General features: G+C 43.5%; 1 protein-coding gene across 1 annotated transcript in view; it reads right to left on the bottom strand.

The window, feature by feature from the left end:
• Positions 1–8870, bottom strand: part of NCAN (neurocan) — a 53755-nt gene extending 44885 nt beyond the window's left edge. Inside the window, exons 1-3 of the mRNA XM_051975442.1 lie at positions 8150–8870; positions 7960–8039; positions 1346–1741 (exon numbers count right to left, since the gene is read on the bottom strand). Coding sequence (XP_051831402.1) covers positions 1346–1741; positions 7960–8032 — 469 coding nt within the window. The 5' untranslated portion in view covers positions 8033–8039; positions 8150–8870. The remainder of the gene's footprint in view (positions 1–1345; positions 1742–7959; positions 8040–8149) is intronic.
• Positions 8871–19169: the final 10299 nt, after the last annotated feature.

Genomic DNA, 19169 nt, shown 5'->3' with positions numbered 1-19169 from the left:
TTATCCTTAGGAGAAACCTTTCTCCTCTCCTGCTCTCCTCTCCTCCAGGAAGTCTGCCCTGCGTGGCCCTTTCCATAATAGAATTATTCCAGTATCTGTCAGGCTGACATGTGGGTCTGAGTGGCTGATATATAGCACTCATGTCCCTCCTTTCCCACTGCAAAATTGTGAATTCAATAAAGTCTGACCTTTTTGCTTTGTCCATGCTTTCCAAGCCCCCCTAAATCTCTTCTCTCCAAACTTTCTCCTAAAGTCTCACATATGGGAGAATAAGGAAATGTTCATGGCCACTGATGAACAGTAAAGTTAGAAGGAAGGAGAGGAACAGGTTTTTGGAGAAAGTAATAAGGTGGGTCAACAGTGCCATTGGGTCTTCTTGGTAGAGACAGTAGAGGACAGTGGAAAGAACAATGATTGGTTTGACGGCAACTTATGCAGCTTCCTAAATGTGACTTTGGGCTAGTCAATTAACTCCCCTGGGTCTCTGTTTTCTCATCTATAAAATAAGATCCAATTAGGGCTTCTGAAGTCTCTCCAGATCTAAATAAATGCTAAATAAAAATGCTAGTTAGAGTTATGACTTTATAGCTCTACATCCTAGAAGCATATGGGGATGTGGGTCAAGGCTAGAAAATTAGTTCTGGAAATTATCTGCACAGGGCTGGGACTTAGACTGTACAAAATATGTTAATCCTATGTATTCCATAATTCCATAATCATTCTGTTCATTTACATAAATTCTGATTCTGTTTCATTTTGATGGTTCTGTGACTATCATGAGAGTTCTGGTTCAAGTTCTTCAGCTACAGACTGACTGTGAGATTTTGGGAAAGTCATCTCATTTCTCAGTGGTCCAAGCAATTCTTTAAAATCTTCACTTGCAAAGGAGTGACCTCCATCTTAGAGAGAGGGAATTCCTTATACTAATGAAATCATAGGTATAGTAAATAATAATCACCACAATGACAATCATAATAATTCTACAGTTTCATGATGCCCAATCTAGTCTGCCTTGACTCTACTTCCCTTCAAGTCCCTTCTCTTCCCAGCCAATTTATTGTCTCCTGATTAATATCATCCTCATCTTGTGTCTTCTGCTTTCCCTGATCTTCTTCTGTTTTTCCCTCTTCCTGAAGGAAGGGGAGATGGGGAGTAAAATGGGGAGACATTTTGGCTGCAAGTCCTCTTCCTGAGTTCCTGAGGGAGGGGGAGTAAAGGAGAGGAAAATGAACAATTCACCGGGCTTTGCTTTTCCACAGTCTGAGGGTCTCCCGCTGCTCAGAGCTTTCCCCTTGCTAAAAGCTCAGGGTGGCTTCCCCCAGCTCCCCCCAAGCCAGGTACTGACCAGTTACTTCCAGAGGCAGCAGGTCCTGTTCATCCTCAATGCCAGTCACGACCTCACAGCGGTAGAGACCAGCATCACTGGCCCGCAGGGGCCCAAGCACGAGCGTCGCATTGGAACGGTTCTGGGGGTACCCGGGCAGCGTCACCCGGCCCTGCCAGCCACGGGCCACCTTCACCACATTGTCCTTGGCCACCAGAACCGGTACTTCCAACCTCTGGCCTGAGGCAGCTCGAACCTTGGTCCACTTGACCCGAGCTGGATCGTGTGGAGGGCCAGGCTCCTGTGGGTGTCGGAGGACAAAGAGGCAAGGTAGGGCCACCAGCTCCGCCAGTCCTGCCCGCACAGTGCCATGGGTCACCTTCTGAATTCGGATCACTTCTTCACCGTCCTGGGCTCCTGAGCCAGAGGCAACAAGAGCTGTTAGTCTGGCTGAAATGTAATACTTCAGCCCAACTGCCACTTTTCCCTTAGCCCTCCAGGCCTGGCCCCCTTCCTCATTTGTTATTAAGCAGTTTCAAAGAATCACAGATGGGCTCTTGGAACATAAAGTCAGAGCTGGAAGCCTCTTTACAATCATTCAGTCCAGCCCATTCATTTTATAGACAAAGGAACCAAGTGGGAAAAATGGCCTGTCCAAAGCAGTGTTGGAGCTGGGGTTTGAACTGTGTGGGTAATGCAGTGGATGGAGCTCTTGAATGGGATACTGAGGAAGATCTGAGTGCAAATGTGACCTCAGACACTTATTAGTATGATCCTGGGCAAATCACAATTTGACCTTAATTCACCAGAGAAGGAAATGGCAAACCACCGAAGTGTTTTTGCCAAGAAAACCTCATGGACAGTACTGGCGTGATATTGTCCATGAAGTCACGAACGACAACAATCAGGAGGACCAGTGTTCCTTTTACTATTTCTTTATCCTTTAATTTAATAAATATTTACAGCTAGGCCCTGATTAGTTAGAATAACAAATCCCCTGAAGTGGTCGAATTATTCAAATTAGCATTGCATATTTCTATTGAGTTGGAACCAATAACCATATTTTACATAATTAAAATTTTGAATAGAGCAAATTCAAATACATGTCATCACTTCAGGGAATTCATTATTCACTCTAATCAAGACCTAGCTCTACTGAATGCCTACTATGTGCAAGTCAGTATGCCAGAGGAGAGTAAGTGACACAGTGGATAGAGTGCTAGCCTTGGAGTTGTGAAAACTTGAGTTCAAATGTGACCTCAGATACCTCCTAAGTGTGTGACCCTGGACAAGTAATTTAACCCCTGCCTGCCTCAGTTTTCTCATATGTTAATTAGGAATAATAATAATAACTATCTCCTACTGTTGTGAGGATCAAATGAGATGATAAGCATTTAGCATAGTGTCTGGCACATAGTAGGTGCTTAAATGCTTGTTCTCATCCCCTTTGGCTACTATTGCTGCTAGTTCACATCTGCATTGCGTACAAAGTTTACAAAACACTTTTATATGCCAATAATCTCATCTAGCTTAGGGTTCATCCCCTAGGATTCATGAACGAGTTTTTAAAATATTTTGGATTACCGCATTTCAGTATAACTGATTTCCTTTATAACTTTATATAGCTAGGTCTGAAGTCAAGAAGTTTTGAGTTCAAATCCAGTCTTAGACAGTTACCAGCTCTGGGTGCTGTGCAAATCACTTCTGCCTCAGTTTCCTCAATTATAAAATGAGATTCGAAATAGCACCTCCTTCCCAGAGTTGTTGTGAAGATTAAATGAGATATTTGAAAAGTGCTTAGGATAGTGCCCAGAACATAGTAGGTGCTTAATACATTTTTCTTTCCTTCCTTCCTTATTTCACCCATTTACAAACATGATTCTGAGAAAGGGGCTCCAAAGGCTTTATCAGAGTGATGGTCCAACTGATGGTAAGGACCTCAGGCCTTATGGATCTGTGCTTTCCTGGGTATGGATATTCCCTTCATTAATATAGAACCTAGTCCAGCCTTCTCTGATATAGATATTACAAATGTTAATAGTTTGAGTTTTCAGACTGGAAAGTTAGTTCAGAGAGGTAAGTGACTTGCCTAAGATCAGATAACAAGTAAATAGCAGAGTAGGGATTTTAATCCAGGTTTCTCTTGATTTCAAGTCTCATGCTGTTTTCTGAAAAGCAACATGACCCAGTGGAGAGTTCTGGGGTTTGAATGTCAGTAAACCAACATTTAGATAAGCACTTCAAGGTATGAAAAGTGCTTCACAAATCTGATCTCATTTGATTCTTAGAAGCACCCTGGGAGGTAAGTCCCCATTTTACAGATAACAAAACTGAGGTAGAAATTAAGTGACTTGTTTAGGGTGACACAGTTTAGGGTCTGTCTCTGGACGGATTTGAACTTTCTAACTATAGCGTTAGCATTTTATCCTCTGCATGAACTGACTGCCTCACAAGTTTTGCTACTACTAGGGCTGAAACTGGGAGCATCCATCTTCTAGTGAAGTCATACAATTCGATGAGTCATATAATCATCCTGGGATTCAGCTGCCATATTTATAAAATGAGGGGGGTTCAATTAGATAAACTCTGAGGACTTTCCAGCTCTAAACTACACCCACATCTGTAGCTAGTTATTGTAGGGCCCAGGATAAGCAGCAAGAAATGTGCATTTGAATCAACTTTTAAAGGCCAAGTAATTTAAGTGGGAGGATTCACCTTGGAATTTAGGACTCAAAGACCCTAGTGCATCACTCTGTGGGGAAGAGATAGCAGCCCTAGGAGATTAGTCCATCTGGATGGAAACTCCAAGATGTTATTTCTGAGTCTTCTGCTAGGGCAGAGGTGAGGAAGAGACAGAGAAGACAACTAGGAGTGAGGAGGGAACAGGACAGGCTCGAGCTAGTGACACACTCATCTGGTATGCAGGGGATGGGAAGAAGATGCTCCCACAGGGTGGCCTCCAATTTTTAACTAATTATTCTCTCTAACCAGGGGCTAAAATAAATTATTTCTACCCCTCAAGTGTTATGAGCACATCTTTTACTGTCCTAGGGATAAACCTAATTGTCCCGTCTTTATTGGGGTTCACCTCACTTATTTTAGAGAGTTTCGTCCTCCCAAAGTTCTTATTTCCAAAATGTTTTCACATATGTCATCAGATTTTTAAATAAGAATATCAGATCTGGAAGAGATCTCAGACTAATTTCTTCAGTTTTACAGATGAAGTATGCATGATTTAGCCAAACTCACACATTGAGTCAGTGGTGAAGCTGGGGGTAGAATCTGAGCTTTCTTTATCACTGGAGTATCCTCTTCTCCTAGAACTCAGACACGTCGCTGGGGGCCAACCGGGTATTTAGGTATCCCAAAAGTACTAGGTCTGAGGGGCTGCTACAGAGATGACTCCTGGGCCAGTAGGGGAAATTCTGAGGGTCTCATGGTCAAAGATTTCCCTGGTATGGCAGAGCTAGGCGGTATAGTGGACAGTGCTAAGCCTGGAATCAGAAAGTCCAGAGCTTAAATTCTTCCCCAGACACATCACTAGTTTTTTCATATGTAAAAAGGGAAGATTGAATTTAATGGTCTCTAAGGCATCTAGCTATAAATTGATTTCATAGGATCATTGAAACATTTAAGGAGACAGACTTATTCTCTCTGAGCCCTTCCCCCTTCATCCATGTCTGGACAGAGCCATGTCTGCCTTAACCCTCTGTCCCTTGGGTTCATAGGACTGATGTAGAAAAATTTAAGACTTCTCTTCACAAAGAAGTTCCCATCCAGGGTTCCACCTCCATATTTTGCAGACTATCTCATACAGAGGAACAGAGTTGTACCCAGGGATGAGAGCCAGTTCTCGGCTTCTGTAAAGTGGAGTAAGATTCACTTCCAGCTCAGAAGAAACTCCAGACTGCTTGTCTTCATGTGAGCATCGTCCTGGTCTGCACAGAAAGGTGCATTCCAAGACAGAGGGACAGGGGTGATGTCCAGGAGGCTTTCAGGTCAGTGCCAGGGGCAGAGAAGAGAAGATGCTGGGGATAAGTGAGAGAAACTAGGAGGTGACACACAGGCAGTGCTTCTCTGAGCTGTTGGCAGGATGGATTGGAAGCCACGTTTGTCTCCTCACTGGCTTACACAATAATGAGCAGCCTGACGGATGCCATGGGCAGAGGAGTCTGCCAAGGGCCAGGGCCATCCACACTGGGTGGAGAGGAGCCATACGAAAGCTCCAAGACCTTGCTCTTAAACCTCATGAGGGGGAAGAGGGGAAAATGTCATCTTTTGGATGACAAGTCCCTGAAACCCATGGGTGAGGGGAGGAGAGATTACAGGATTATTGATCTAAAGCAGAAAGGGGCTTCAGAGATCATCTCATTTTATAGATGATTAAACTGAGGCTCTAAGAGGTTAAGTGACTTGTTAATCATGCTCAGCCTAGAATATGGAGCTCAAATCTGGCCTCAAATACTAACTGTGTGGTCTTGAGCATGTCACTTGACTGGTCTGCCTCAGTTTTCTCAACTGTAAAATGGGGATAATAATAATATCCATCTCCCAAGGTTGTTGTCAAAATAAAATGAGATAATATTTATAAAACACTTAGCACAGTGCCTGGCTTTGTAAGTATTAGTTACTACTATTATTATTATTTTTGAATAGTAAGCAGAATTTAAAACAAGACCCTCTGAGTCTAAACGCAATGTTTAATCATAGGCCTAGCAATCAAGTAAACCTAGTTTTGAGGCTAATCCCTTCCCTTCCCTAGGTCCATATTTTCATAACAGTGAAAGGAACAGATGAGATTATTCAGTTTCTTAATTTCTTTGAAATACCTGAACTCTCCTGCTCTTCTCCCTTTGTCTTTATCGGAACTTCTCCTTATACTCTATGTCCTTCAGGTGTTTATTTCCTAACCTTTTTTTTAGCAATTTTTTCTGTTCAGGTTCTGTTCAGGTGTTTATTTCCTTTTAAAATTCAAAAGCCACTTCCTCCACAAAGCCTTCCCTGGATAGTAATGTTCTTAGATCTGAAGAGATAATTTGTACTTCTCTGGTGAACTTATCATTTGATACATATATTGTTATTTTTAAAAATTATCATTTACATGATAGTTCACTGTGCAGCTGTCACCCTCTCATTTGACTATAAGCTCCACGAGGGCAGGGATCAGGTCTTAGCTAAACTATAAATCTCTGCCAGCCTTCAACACAGGTCTTTGTGTTGGAAATACATCAAATACGTGTTGAATTAATAAGACTATTCCCTTCTCTTTACCCTTTTCTTATGCATTCCCTGTCCTGACAGTGACTGATCATAGTAGGCTTGTTGCATCCTGGTGGGCTGATTGTCTCCTCTCCCCACCCCCATTCCTGCCCCCTTTCTCTCCTCCAAGCCCTCAGAGGCTTTCACTGGAAGGGTCTATCTGGTGCATGACAGTGTTAATGAGGACATGTGCAAGTTTGCATAGATTTGCATAAGTATATTCACTGGAAGCTTCAGAGGCCTTCAGAGGTCATTTCCTTCCCTTCCAGAAACTGGGCAGGTTTGAGCATTTCTACCTCCCACCCTCCCAGGAGAGGGAGGGTTAGAGTCTGATTAGGAAGGAAAACAGTCAGGAGAAAGAGAATATTGAGGGACAGTTTTCCATATTTCCTTTTAAATTTGGGGTATTACTATATTGGTCCTGATACAGGCTATCCCTTATCCCCAAAGCTAATTTGAATAAAGCTTGAATGAGACTACAATCAAGCTGAGTTATATTCATTCTAATGATTATAAACCCCCCATCTTTGTATGAACAGAAAGAATTGCTAACAATTGGCATAACATGCCACATAAAACTTTTAAAGAAAATCCCATTTGTGGATATGATCATTTTGTGCAACTATTTTTTCAGTATATACCTATCTATTTTTTCCTATTAGGAATATAACCTATACTCAGCAGCATCCTATATTCTTTCCAGTATAGTATTTCTAGCATTTTCTTTCTTTCTTTGTAAATCAATATTTATGTCTAACTGTATGAGTTGGAATGGTGGTAGCTATAAGCATCTTGCTAGAATTAGTAAGCAATATTTAGATATGGGAGTTTAGGGCCCCAGGAATGAGCTGCCTGAAGATAGACCTGGGAATTCATTGAGAAGGAGAACAGTTTAGTTGAGCGTAGACAACGCAAGAAGGGATCTTTGTGATTGGGACAGGGAAGTCCAGTCAAAACTACTATGTACTAAGCAGTAAGGATACAAAGAAATAGAAAACCAGTCCCTTTCTCAAGGAGCTCAGAGCTCACTGAAGGAGGCAACATGCAAATACCCATCTGTAAACAAGATATAAATAGGATCTATATAAGTCAGGGCTTGGGACAAAATCTGACATCATATCATAGAATTAGATAGGGTACCCAGGCACAAACAGAGATCTTTAACTCAGGCAGACAAATGGCTAAAGTTTCTCTAAAGTAAAGACGGGGATTCAGACAAGATACCTGAGCCTTATCTAGCCCAGCCAGATACCAGGCTCGGAACCCAAGGAAAAAGGAATGCCATAGGAGAACACACCGAGAGTAACAGAGGGTGGGCAAAGATCCCCCATCATTCCTGCCCTTTGTTCTTCCCCATCTCCCAGGTGCCAAATTACCTTGCCCCCAGGCCCAGAGCAGTAACAGCTGGAGCAGCAGGCCACGGACAGCCCAGAAAGATGGGCTCCCCATCCCGAACCTGGAATGAAAAGGAGGAGGAGAGAAGAGGGAAGATGAGCTTTCTCTCCATCTCATTTCCTGGTTAATAACTTTTCAATAATGAGTTGGCTGGGGAAGATGAATTCAAACCTTCTTTTAGTGAAATGAGACCAGGAGAAGGCCAACTGTAGAGGTCAAGTGGACTCTTTTGGGCTAGGATACAGCCCTAGGGACTCAGTGTCCTTTCATAATATCCGGAAGTGACCTTCCTCTCTCTATGTAGCCCAAGAGCAGCTGGACAACTTTGTCCTATTCCTCCTTATGGAAAAGATTTCATATTACAATGCATTGAAGTCTATCTTCTCCCCTTTCCCAATACAACACAAAGAATGATTCCCCAAATCCTCAAGGCTCAGTTCCACCCTGAAACTGAACACAAAACACAAGAATGATTCCCGAAGCCCACATTCTCCACATACAGGGACCCCTAAGTCCCTCCATATAGAGAGCAATATCCTCCCAAACAGGACACAGCACCATTCTCTTGTCCCCATACAGGAACCCCCCCGGCCCAGACTACTTACACACAATGGCTCCCAAGGTCCAATGAAATGCCCAACTATCCTGTAAGAAGAAAGTGGCAATCTACTACCTCCTTGTCTCAATAAATTGTTCTCCAAGCAAGCTGGCTCTGGAAAGTATGGCCAAGATCAGTGCTATGTATACCCCAGAGTAATGAAAAGCACCATTTCTGCTTTCCCCCCACAATCATAATCTGCCTCACAATGTTTCTCTTTCCATCCCTAGTCATGTCAAATACCTTGTCTATTCTTGTAACTTTTTTTTCTTTCTGAATCTCTCTCTCTCTCTCTCTCTCTCTCTTTCTCTCTCTCTCTCTCTCTCTCTCTCTCTCTCTCTCTCTCTCTCTCTCTCTCTCTCTCTCTCTCTTCCATTCTCTGTCTGTGTGTCTGTCTCTGTTTCTCTCTTTCTTTCTATCTCTCTCCCCGCTTCCTCTCCCTTCCCACCCCCCACCCCGGCAGATCTTTCTGTCTAGCTTTCTTCCCTGTCTCAGTCTTTCTGTATTGGTTATAGTTTCAATACCTTTTCTTTCCTGTCCTTTTTCTTTTATCTTTTATCTCTCTGGATCTATTTTTTTTATTTTCTTGACTTTGCCATTCAATACCATCTTCCCTGCCCAACTTCCAGATGGCACAATATAAGCTCTCTGGGGTCCAAGGGATATCAAAGAATGGATTGCAGACCCAAATCCGAAAACTTACAAGAAATCTCCCCAACCTGGACCCCACATGCCTAGAGTAATAGATAGGGTCTATCTTCTACCCTAAAGTTAATGTTCACCCTAGAGTTTTTGCTATTCTTTTGAGATGATGAATCAGTCCAGCTTTAAAAGTGAATGTGTTTCCTTTCCTCATTCCTTTGAAAAGATGGGGTGAGGGCAAGAGGTCCACAGGTCTAAACTACAGCATAGGTTTTCAGATTTTTAAAAATGTATTAACAGGTTTGGCTAATTTTTTTCTCAAAAATGATTGTTAAGGGAAATGGATTTCTAGGAGGAAGAGAGATACAAGAGAAATTTTAGGCACTGCAATAACTAAAGATAAACATAACTTTTTTTTTAAGAATGACTGCCCTCTACACAGTCCCTCTTCAGATAAATAATATTTAGGAGAGGTGAGCTCCTAGGAGAGGTGAGCTCCAAGGAAAGTTATGGCACTCTATCCCCAGCCAGAAGATCATTTTTCTATCCCCTCTCAACTATGTCTCTAAGTCTTGAAGATTTCCCACGTCCAGGTTCCTAGTTTTTAGAAGTAAGTGCTTTGAGAAGATATGGTTGGTACCAGTTACAGTCCCAGCCCCAGCCTTAGCTGACTGTAGAATTCATTTGGTCTTCATTAGGACTTTATAGAGAATGGAGCCAAAAAAGACGTTGATTGGGAAGAGGGACACTGAGTAAATGGGGGATGGGATAAATAAGGACTATAGAAGTGTATTGGGAACCTTAGAGATATCAATTTTGCTTCAGACTTAGAAATACCTAATCCCAGAGAAGGTTTAGACAAGATGGTAGAATGAAAAAAATATAAGGATGAGCATCAAGAAGGTTGCATTCTTGTTCATTCTCTCCCATTAACTCCCCATGTGACTTTGGGTCAGTGCTTCATTGTACTTCTGGGTCTCAATTTCTTCATCTTTAAAATGAAGTGGTTGGATTAAGAGGTTCTGGCCTTGGAATCCATGAACTTTTAAAAAATTCAATAACTGGATTTCAATATAATTGTTTCCCTTGTAATTATATGTATTTCATTTTATGCATTAAAAAAATCTTATTCTGAGAAGAGATACATAGATTTCACTGGATTGCTAAAGGGGACAAATGACACTAAAGAGTTTGAGAGTCCCTTGATTTGATTTGGTCTCTAAGGTCTCTTTAAACACCAATGTTTCATGTTCTAAGGTCACTCAATCCAAACCATATTGAACCCTTACGACACAATTTCAGTGAGAGATCAGTCTCCAGCTGAAGACCTCTAGTGAAGGGGAACAGATTGCTTCCTGAGGCTACTCATTGCATTTTTTTGGACACTTCTGTTAGCAAGATTTTCCTTACAAAGAGCTCCAAATCCACCTCTTGGCTACTTCTCTCCATTGCTCTTAGTTCTGCCCTCTGGGAATAAACAGAATGAGTCTAATTTCTCTTCCACAAAATAAGCTTTTAAATACTTGGAAGACATTTATCATGGTACCTCTTAGTCTCTTATTCAAGCTAAAAATTTGTAGTTCCTTTAACCAATCCTTATTTAAGTAAAATCCCTTGTTATCTAACTGTCCTAGTCATCTGCTTCTGGTTACATACCCATTTGCAGGGTATCTCCAAAAATAGTACTGGATGGTGCAGTGGCTCGACAAGAAGATCTAAATTCAAATCCTGCCTCAAACATTTACTAGTTGTGAGATACTGGGAAAGAAAAAAAATTAAAATTTAAAAAAATACTCTCAGCCTCAGTTTCCTTATCTTTAAAAATGGGGATAATAATGGCACCTATCATGCAGAGTTATTGTGAAGTATCAAATGATGTAACATGTAACACACTTTGCTAACCTTAAAACTTCATATAAATGTTAACTATTATTATTGTTGCTGTATTTATTGAATGCTAGTCTCCAAGTATGGTCTGCTCAAGGTAGAGTATGGCAAGATTATCAGTCCCTTTCTCTGGACCTTCTCCATTTCATCTACTCATCCCTCCCCAATAAGTTCCTAAAGGTTAGGGAGGAGAGTGAAAAGAGTTCAGCGTGGTATCAGAGAGTCTGCCTTCCCAGCCCAGTTCTGCTTCCCTCTAACAACTGCAACCCTGGCCAAGTTATGTCCTCATTGGGTCCTAGTTTCCTTCTAACGATCAAATTACTTGCCCCATGGGATCATTTTAAAGAAAGTATTTTGTAAAGCTTAAAGAGCCAGAGAAATGTTTTATTATTGTTGCTCATCTTTGTATCTGCTCCAATAATGAGCATAGCAAGCTACATAGAGGAGGGCTTAGTAAGTATCTACTGAAGAACAAATGAATTGTTCTATTCCATGAATCTAATATTCTAAGATTCTACTCTATTTCAGGGTTCTGTGAAGGACGAAAGAAAGAAATGTCTCATAGAACAAAGAGAACTGCCCCTGATTCATAACATCAGGTAATACAAAGGGGTTGTAATTTTCTCCTATCCATATCTTGTCCCCAGGGAACCTGTTTTCTGGCATCCATTAATTAACAAAGGGACTAGCCACCCTGGACAACTACTTCTGCTATCTAAACTATCTATCTCAGTTAGGAACTCACTCTGGATTGTATCCTGGCCCTAAATATCTAAAGAATCAGAATAGTTCATCATGAAGAAAAAAAAGGCATTAGTCATGAGATCTGGACTCTGGTCTCTGCTCTGCCATTGAATCTTAGATAAATCACAATCCTCCTTTCAAATAAGGGAATGGTATTAAATTAGATGACTTCTCAGAGCCTAGCTTTAAGTTCTAAGTTCTCACAGTCTTTCTAGTTCTAACATTCTTGTTTCTAAGGATTCCTCCTGTCATAATTTCAATCATAATTTCAAAAGCTCAAGAGCAACTTTGGGGTGGATGAGGTAAGCAGATTAGAGAGTGATATACATGTAGTTAGATAATTGAAGCCTCTTTGATTGTCACTGTTAGCCCCACTTGGGAACTCTTAAATACTCTCTTCTGAGAATTTCTCCCTGTTTATTATCAACTTTCAGAATTTTACCTGGACATAGGGGTACATTATAATTAATCCCCATCCTTCACCTCCTAGAAGATCCTAGTCAAGATCCTTGAGAATTTCCTGGGTATAGGAAGAGGGAGGGTGCTCTGAATGTGAAATAGGAGGGATTGTCCTATTGGGTGAAAGTGAGTTGAATGAGAGTGAATTGTCCCCCAAAAAAGTAAATCAGCATTGACCCAGATCCAGTAGTGGATAGAGTATTGAACTTTGGATCAGGAAAGCCTAAGTTCAGATTTTACCCCAAACACTTCAATAGCTATGTGACCAATCAATTCACTTTCTTGTCCTCAGTATCCTCATCTGTAAGATGAGGTTTGGGGACTCAATGCCTCTGAAGTTCCTTTCAGCTCAAAATCAACATCAGCTCAAAAAACATATCTCTATATTCCTTTGATCCTTTTCTTGAAGTTGGAAATAAGAGCTGAGACTAGCCTCACTTCCCCTATTTGACAAAAGGAAAGAGGCTGGAAGGAGGATCAGAGCTGAAGTGCATGGCTTCCCCTTGAGAAAGAAACTTTCAGAGCAGGATAGAACATCCAATAGTGGGGAAAGAATTTCTTCAGATCTTGTAGCTTTGGCCCTAGCATCATATCACTGCATGACTCCAGATTGTTGTAAAATGGCTAGAGCCTTGCCTAAACAGGACCCTGTCCATGGTACTGAGGGAGTACCTGAAGTTAGAAAGTTCTTCCCTCCCCTTCATTTGAAGTGAATTTTTGAGTTATGACTCTAACGTACCAGGCACTATAAAGAGCCAGCCAGTAGCTCTCCAAATCTTGGTATCAATTGTATGGGTTACAAGTAAAAGGTCAGGTCTCAGTATGTAAGTCCTTAAAAAAATGAATAAGGAATCTGGACTTCAGTAGGTAGACTAGAATTTGATATTGTCGGAATTGTGTTTTATAAAAGTGAATTTAGTCTCAGCTTCCTCTTCTAAAAAGCATCAGGGTGAACTAGATGACATGGAAGGTGCTTCCCATCTCTGAAATCCTGTGTTCTAAGATCTTTTCCAGCTCTGGCATTCTATGCTCTAAAGTCCCTCCCAACTCTGACATTTTATGTTCTAAGATTCTAGGATAAATAAAGGATTGTTGTGCTGAAAGAGAGATCAGTGAGGAACTACAGTGCTTGTCCATTGCTCACAGCAGTGATTCCCAACCTGTAATCAGGGGAATTTTTGCAAGAGCTCCCTGAATCCAAACCCAAATTCATAAATAAGCAAATCTATCTTCTAGAAAATGAATAATATCTCACAGAAACGCATCACTATTTTCCAAAAGCATGTAGATGCTTTTTAAACAAAACAAATTCATTTTTAAAGCATTACTGAATTCAAAGCAGTTTTAACTCAGCTTTGTAATTTTCTCAATCAACAGATACTAAAATTGCAGCTTCTATTGTGTTAAAAGCATGCAAAAAAGAAAAAAAATGCTGACGTTTAAAAAGGATCCTTACACTCAAAAGGTTTTAAACTGATGATTTGCAGGATAAAGTTCAAGTTCCTTTAGCCTGGCAGTTCAAAGACCTGAACAGTCCCTTGCTTCCATCCCCAATATAAACCTTTCTATCTATCCTGGGATCGTGGTCTTATAGAACAAGAATTGGAAAGTAGCTCAGGGGACTTCTAGCCTAACCCCTTCATTTTATAGAAAAGAAAAAAAAAGCTCTAGGGAACTGTAGTGATTTGTTCATGATCAGAAAAGTAGTAAGCATTAGAAATAAGATTTGAATCTGGATTTCCTGATTCCAGAGCCAGGTCCTCTTTAACTTCTGCTTGGGAGCTGGCTAGTCTGACATGGGTGGCTACAGTGCTAATGGTCCCTAATCCAGGTTACAGATTATACTATTAACCTATGAGCATCCCACTGGATGGTTAATTCTCTTTGTATTCCCCCTGTATCTTTAGCAAGGGGATGCTCAATACTTGACTCCATTTGGACTCAAATTCCAATTTTAAAATGAAGGTAGACTTTGCTTTAGGGAAATGCAACAATAAGAGTTAGGATTTTACCAGAAAAGTGATGATGAGAGTTGGAAAAAGTGTTCACTTTATAGAAAGAATCCCCACAGGTTTTTTAAAATCCCCATTTGAAATGAAAATCAATTTGCAAAATCCATCTTGCTCAGGGTGAGGGGCAGTCAGGCAATGAGTCAGGCTGCACACACAGACACACACACACACAGCCAAACGTTCTCTATCCTACCCCACCCCACCCCACCTATCACAAGCAGTCACTCAGTTGACATCATAGACACAGAATCATCCTGTTAGTCATACAGTCACATCTCCACATTCTCTGGCACCCTCCCCATACCTGCAATCAGTCACACACACACACACACACACACACACACACAGTGCACAAGTCACCCAAAGTCACACTCTTAAAATAACCCCTCACTCCAGAGTCCTGGTGAATTTTCACAGCTGTGAAGGGTTTTGTCATCTTATGAATAATTCATAGGATTCATGCATATGCAAGTGGAGGCAAAGAGGGAGCTGGAGACCAGCCTCAGCTGGAACCCAGTCCAATTCTGGGCAAATGACAGTGTTGGGGGAGTTGGAAGGGGTAAGATAGGAGGATTAGAGGAGATATCCAGTTCCCTCTCCTAACTGGGTTTCCCTGACCTCCTAATTCTGAAGGTATGTGTATTTGAGGTGATAGAAAGGATTATATGTCCATAAGGTACCTTTGTGGGGAAACACTGTGAATGTCCATGTGTCTCTGTGTGAAAGCATGTTTTTTGGTGTGTTTTTGTGAAAGAGTTGAGGAAGATGCATTTCTGACTGTGTGGATTTATACCTATAAGTATATAAGTATAAGTACTGCTTTCTTTGCATCTGTATTTTTCTGTGTGTGTGAAAGAAGGCAGGGAATGCTGGAAACAACTCTGGAGAGAAGTACAAACTGTAGAGCACAGGGAAATTTAATCTTCAGGCTGGTGAATAGAGATGAAACATTCACCACCCGACTCCCTCTCCCAATTTCTCTCAGGTTACCAGAGTCCCTTTGGAAATCCCTTGTATCTCAAGTTGGGCAGATGATAGCATTTAAAAGACCCCAGGAAAAATCCTGGAGGTAGGACTGTCCACCAGCTAAGGGATGGAAACCCAGGGAGATAATGGAGCCAAATTGGCTTCAGAAAATCCCAGGGAGGTTTCTGAAGACTGAAAGATATGGCCCTCAAATTCTGCGTACTTCTTGGGCACCACTGAATCACATTGTCACAACCCATGGATAATTTTCTTTGCACACACACACAGTCTCAAGCCAAGAAACATAATTCTACACACACACACACACACACACACACACACACACACACACACTTAGAATTGGAAGGGATCTATAATTGCCTTTCATTTTTACATGGGAATGTAAAGACTCAGGTGGGAAACTGAGGCTCAGTGAGGTCATGTGATTGGACCAAGGTCAAGAAAGCAATAAAGCCAGAATCCAAACCCAGTTTCTTTGATGCCAAGTCCAGGGATCTGTCCATTCCAATACAAGAAACACTACCACACATCCTAACATAGTCACACCCCAGCAGACACATCCCCTCTCACACACAAAGACATGGCTGCAGTGTCGTGTACACACACAGTCACAATCACATATACTCTTACTAAAACACCCCTCAACACAGGTACATACAATCATTCCAGATAAGCACTTACAGCCACGCAGAGATTAGGAGGGCTGAGGTAGGGAGGGGTTCGGGAACGAGGGAGGGCGGTATATCTTTAGAGAAGGGATGACTGCTGAAAGCTATGACCTCTTCTCTTACACCTAGTTTCTTCCGTACTCTAGTACACACTAATTTTCCTTCTCCACTACCCCACCCCCATTTCATCCTCTCCCTCACCCAAAAGCTTTAAGAAGCCGAAGCAGCAGCTGCCCAGCTTAAGAAATCCACCCCTCCAATCAAAGCCACCAGCAGGAGGCAGGCATATCGCTAGGGAAACCCCATAAGCGAACAAAGCCCAGGCTCGGTCCACTCGAGGACTTCTGGCCAGGGGTACTCGGTGGAAGAACTGGCTGGTCCAAGCAGCCGGGAGAGAAGGAGAAAGAAGGGTGATGGCTGAAAGTGTCCAGATGGGGATGCCTGAGCCCTCCGCTGGTCCTTTCAGACACTTCCCCTCTCCCGTTCTAATTGGTATTTTAGGGCTGTCCCCCGCCCCAACATCAACCCCAGCCTTCAACACTCTTGATCTACCGGGATATAGGGTGAGAAATGGAGGGGGCAGAGGGGTTAGCGGGCGGAGGGATACATTATGTATTGTCCGGTGAGTCTCTCACTCCTATTTCCTCTGAGTCAGTCTGGACTGGTTCTCCTTTTGGAAAACCTGTCCTTCCAGTTCCCAATGCCGCTGCTGGAAGGGCACCCAGCTAGATATGGCCTGAAAAGAAGGAGCTTCTGTGGTACTTCCCACTAGCTCCCTTCACACTTTCTGTCTCCATCCCCAAGCAGATTTCTTTCAAGCTCCCTTTTCCAGAGATATTTTCTTCAGGCCCTAAACCATAGACTATACTATAGACCACCACAAAGTTCTCCTTTGCCTTGGCCTGGGCAGGAGATGGAACTCCTGCCCCTTACACAGGGAGACTATATAGAGTAAGAATCCATTGTAGCAAGCTAGCATGGGTCAATTCCGCCACCTCTGACCGGTTCTTCCACTCACTTGATCCCTTAATCCCAATCTCACCCCGGGGTCTCCTGAGTAGTCCTAAACAAAATCACCTAGGATCCTGGGTGAACTAGCTGTTTGCCTTCATTTGGGTTGCCTCCCTCCCGTCCTTCTCAGCTCATCATATTTGCTTCTCTCCCCTCCTCTCTCTGGACAACCAGCAATATTCCCTATTCCCTGAATTTCTGACCCCAACCCCCTCCCTCAGTTCTTTTTCTAACAATCCCGTTCCCAAACTCTTCTTCCTTTCCACCTTCCTATTCCTGTTAACTGGTGGGCTCCTCCATTTTCATACCTTCCCCTCTCTCCTCCCTCCCCTCTCCCCCTCTGCCCCTCTCCCCCCGCGACCCTTGAGCACACTGCCAGGGTGGGTGGGAAATGAAGACGTGGCTTAAGCTCCCCTGCTCTAAGGTGCTTCTGCACCTTAGAGGTGCTAGCGGGATGGGGATGGAGAGTGCCGGTCACGGGTCCCAGGAGTCAGTTGCCTCTAGGGGCGGTCAGTTGTCAACTCCCCTTTCTCAGGGTCCCAGGAAAAGAAATCAGGGACTACAGCTGGCCCAGTTCTAGAATTCCCACCTCTAATCGGGCTGGGCAGAGCTAGCAGAATTCAGCCGGCTGCCAGGACGGGGCGGGCATCGGAGCCCAAGCCTGCGTTGTCCGCTAAACCAGAGGACTCCGGACGTAGCTCCTTCCCCCCATCCCACCCTAGTCTGCCGCCCACTCCCCGTCTCAGGCCCAGACCCAGGAAGCGACCCCACCTGCGTATGGGCTCCTCCTGCTGCGCCGTCCGTGGGTCCGGCCGCCCGCGGGCCAAGGGGGCGGCGGCGCCCGCTCCTAGTGCCGGTGCATCCCCGCAGCGCCTACGAGGCGGAGCGGTGCTGGGGCGGGTAGGCGGCTCCGCATCGGGGGAAGGGAAGAGGGGAGAAAAGCGAGTCAAGGGGAGCCCTGCACAAAGCGGCCGAGGCTCAGGTTCCGGCTGTAGGCTAGCCTGGGCGCCCGCGCCGCTGCACCGCTGCCTGCCTATCCGCCCGCCGGGGGACCAGCTAGCTCTCAGCTAGCTCTGCATTCCCCGCTCCCAGCAGGTGGCCGCGGCGCTGGGGGCCTCGCGTCCCAGGGTCTGTCGCCGCGGATTCCTCGCCTTCTCCCTTTTTTATAAAGAGGATTCAGGTCTGGAGTGCGCATGCGTTGCCAGTTTTGCACGCGCGCCCCCCCCCCCCCCCTTCATGCCCCCCTCCCCATTCTAAACTCCCTCTCTTTCCGTCTTCGTTCCCCCTACCTCTCCCTCCTTGCGGTCCAGAGCCTTCTTTTGGAGATGCCCTGGGAGTGATGGAAAGACATCCCCCACCCCCTCACCCAACTCTTCATCAAGAAGGACCGAATATGCTTCTCCAATCTTATCCCCCAATTCAACCCACCTCCCCTTGATCTGATGTTGGGGGTAGCGGTGGGGCCGGAACCCAAACCTCAGGCTTCTCTAGCCCAATTACTGGGTTTTGGAAGGAGGTAAAAGGACAAAGGAAGGGGCTGAGTGGTTGGGTAGGTGTGTCTACCTTAAGGCCAGTCTTGAGAAAGCTCTAGGGACTGAGCTTGAGAAGCCAGAGTCCCATTTACTTTTACCGACTCCAGGCTTCCACCAAAGGAGCCTCATTCTTACCCCTTTTATACGGATATACATTGGTGGTATTGTGCCTGTCTGTATGTAGAAGTCTGATTATGTACTAGCGCTAAAGCACGTGTGTTAACAGCCTGTGTTTGTGTTGTGGGAATGTTTTTTGGGGGGGATTAAGGGGAGTGTTTGTGTGTTTCCTGGCTTTGTGTGTGAACAGTTTGGATTTTTTTTTACACAGTCACATTTATCAGCCATGTCCCTGACCTTAGTATGTTACTTAACTGCTCTGGTCTCAGTTTGCTCACTTGTAAAAACCAGAGGGCAAGATTAAACAATTTCTAATTCTGGTATTTTAAGTTTTTTAGAGGTTTCTTCATGACTCTCTGACAAAGTGTAAATCAGTAAGTCCTAAAGTGTATCTTTGTCCATCTGAATCAAGAAGGGAGCTTGTGGTACTCTCTGTATCTGAGGATGACTATTTGATTGAGTATGTAGGAATGTGAGAGGTTGATATCTCTTCTCATCCTCTACCAGAAAGATGATTGAGATTTAAATCGGTAA

This window comes from Antechinus flavipes, chromosome 1 (assembly GCF_016432865.1).
Source record: "Antechinus flavipes isolate AdamAnt ecotype Samford, QLD, Australia chromosome 1, AdamAnt_v2, whole genome shotgun sequence".
NCBI lineage: Eukaryota > Metazoa > Chordata > Mammalia > Dasyuromorphia > Dasyuridae > Antechinus > Antechinus flavipes.
The sequence above is the reverse complement of the archived record's forward strand: the minus strand, read 5'-3'. Positions and strand labels throughout refer to the sequence as shown.